Here is a 2619-nt window from a genome sequence, read left to right as displayed (position 1 = left end):
CCTTTGGAATTTTATGTGTACCATAACTGCTGTCTGAATTGTCACGGAGAGGTGGGAGAAAGAATACGAAAAGAACGTGACTTTTGGTTGTATTTACAGAAGTGACTTTTGGATTCTAAAAAGCAAATACATAAGGGGAAAAAAGATAAAATTGTTACGATGAATATCACATTATGGTGGATGTCTACTCTTCTTCCATGATCTTTAGCTAAAATGCTTAATGACATAATTTGTATGTTCAATGACATATTCCATGACATATTTTCTTCACTTTTTATGCCTATATAAAGGTCTTGTAATAGATAGGAAAAATACACAATTGAAGAAGAAATAAGAATCTCTCTTCCTCTCTTTCTCTCTATATCTCTTAGTTTGTTTTTGCTTGTTCTATATTGTTATTTTGGGTTATATTTCATAACACGTTATCAGCACGAAGCTCTAATTTTATTCTTAACTCCAGCTAAGTTGAGCCATATTTTATTGAGGTATGTATCATTATAATCATTTTATTTATGGCAGTACATATATCATATGCTTAATTCTTACAACCTAAATTTTTCTTTGCAATTTTTGATAATTTACATCATTCATGTTGTTGTTCCCTTTTTCATATTTTTGTTTATCATGTTGTTTTTCACACCTGACACAATACCATTAAAAAAAATGTATGCATATGTATGTAGTGTATACATTATCTAGTCACTGCAACTAATAAAACGTTAAATTCTATATATATATATATATATATCAATAATATATAGTGAAATGAAATAATATATAGTTTCTATTTTATGGCATGAATAAAATGAAATAGTAGATTGCTAACATGATATAGCTTTATTTTCATTTGTTTTACCTTAATCGATTTGTTTCATTAATTGTTTATTATTATAATTATTTCTCTAACTTATTCATCTTTTATGATAGTTTTCACTATGTCAAATTTATCAAAACTTGAATTTGTGGCACTTGACATCACCGGAAAGAACTATTTATCATGGGTCCTTGATGCTGAAATTCACCTCGACGCTAAAGGTCTTGGAAATACGATTATACAAGGAAATGAAGCATCAAATCAGGATAAAGCGAAAGCCATGATTTTCCTTCGCCATCATTTACATGAAGGGTTAAAAACTGAATATTTAACAGTAAAAGATCCACTTGAATTATGGATTAATTTGAAGGATCGATATGACCACCTAAAACTTACGGTATTACCAAAAGCTCGGTATGAGTGGATACATTTAAGGTTGCAAGACTTTAAAACTGTAAGTGAGTATAATTCTGCTATCTTTAAAGTAAGTTCTCTATTAAAATTATGTGGAGACACTATCACAGATGAGGACTTATTGGAAAAAACATTTTCTACTTTTCACGCTTCAAATGTGGTGCTACAACAACAATACCGTGAAAAAGGTTTTAAGAAATATTCTGAGTTAATCACATGCCTACTTGTGGCTGAGCAGAATAATACTCTATTAATGAAAAATCATGAAGCCCGTCCTACTGGGTCAGCTCCATTTCCGGAAGTGAATGCTATAGCAACATATGATAAGTTTGAAAGAAAACAAAATAATTACCGTGGTCGTGGACATGGTCGTAAACGTGGACGTGGCAGGGGGCGAAACAATTATCGTCATTATGGTGGAAATAAATTGGAGAACAATAAGGGTTCTCAAATTAATCATTCAAAAGGTAAAGCTAGTATGTGTCACCGATGTGGTATGAGAGGTCATTGGGCGCGCATTTGTCGTACGCCAGAACATTTTGTCAAACTTTATCAAGCCTCCCTCAAGAAAAAAGAAAATAATGTGGAGGCACACTTGACCTTTCAAAATAATAATGATGAAGCAGGTCCCTCAAATAAATATGATTCTAAGGCACATCCTGCATATAAAGATGATGATTTTGAAGGCCTAACAAATATTACTCATTTAGAAGTTGGAGACTTCTTTGAGGATATTGACTGAAGAATGAATCATCTTACTGGGGAATGAAGTTATAAAAGTTGTTATGTTTATGTTTGCAACTAGTTTATTTTTTCTTGAGTGTATTTTCCTAATGCATCATGTATTGCTAGTTTCTATATTTCTAATGTATTTCTTAATGTTTTTTTTGCTTGTCTTTCATATTTCTTATGATGTATTATTTGTCTTTTTTATGAAGAATATGAAAATTCCCCAGTCTTCAGTTGGACTCAAGATTAATAAAGATGATATATGTCTTCTGGATAGTGCTACAACACACACTATTTTAAAAGATAAGAGATATTTCTCTTATTTGGTAATGAAAGAAGCGAATGTTAATACAATATCCGGTAGTACAAGATTAATTGAAGGTTCTGGAAGAGCCAATTTATTACTACCAGGAGGAACAAATTTGGCTATTGATGAAGCACTATATTGTAGTAAATCTCAAAGAAACTTATTAAGTTTCAAAGATATTCGCCAAAATGGCTATCATATTGAGACTACAAATGATGAAAAGATTGAATATCTTTATATTACTACAATAACGTCCGGTAAGAAATATGTGCTTGAAATGTTACCCGCTTTTTCCTCCGGCTTATACTACACAAGTATTAGCAGGATTGAAACACATGCCGTAGTAAACAAGAAG

General features: G+C 31.4%; 1 protein-coding gene across 1 annotated transcript; it reads left to right on the top strand.

Annotated features, from left to right (window-relative positions):
* The first annotated feature begins 324 nt into the window (after window positions 1-324).
* Window positions 325-2116, top strand: LOC138879594 (uncharacterized). The gene is made up of 2 exons (XM_070159211.1): window positions 325-485; window positions 928-2116. Exon 2 carries the CDS (start codon window positions 936-938, stop codon window positions 1968-1970), a length of 1035 nt encoding a protein of 344 aa, XP_070015312.1. The 5' UTR covers window positions 325-485; window positions 928-935; the 3' UTR covers window positions 1971-2116.
* The last annotated feature ends 503 nt before the right edge of the window (window positions 2117-2619 follow it).

Source organism: Nicotiana sylvestris, chromosome 1, assembly GCF_000393655.2.
Source record: "Nicotiana sylvestris chromosome 1, ASM39365v2, whole genome shotgun sequence".
NCBI lineage: Eukaryota > Viridiplantae > Streptophyta > Magnoliopsida > Solanales > Solanaceae > Nicotiana > Nicotiana sylvestris.
This window is presented reverse-complemented; position numbering and strand designations above follow the sequence as displayed.

What these genes read in the sequence shown, in the direction of transcription:
- LOC138879594 (XM_070159211.1), top strand. Translation starts at nt 936, where the DNA reads ATGTCAAATTTATCAAAACTTGAATTTGTGGCACTTGACATCACCGGA.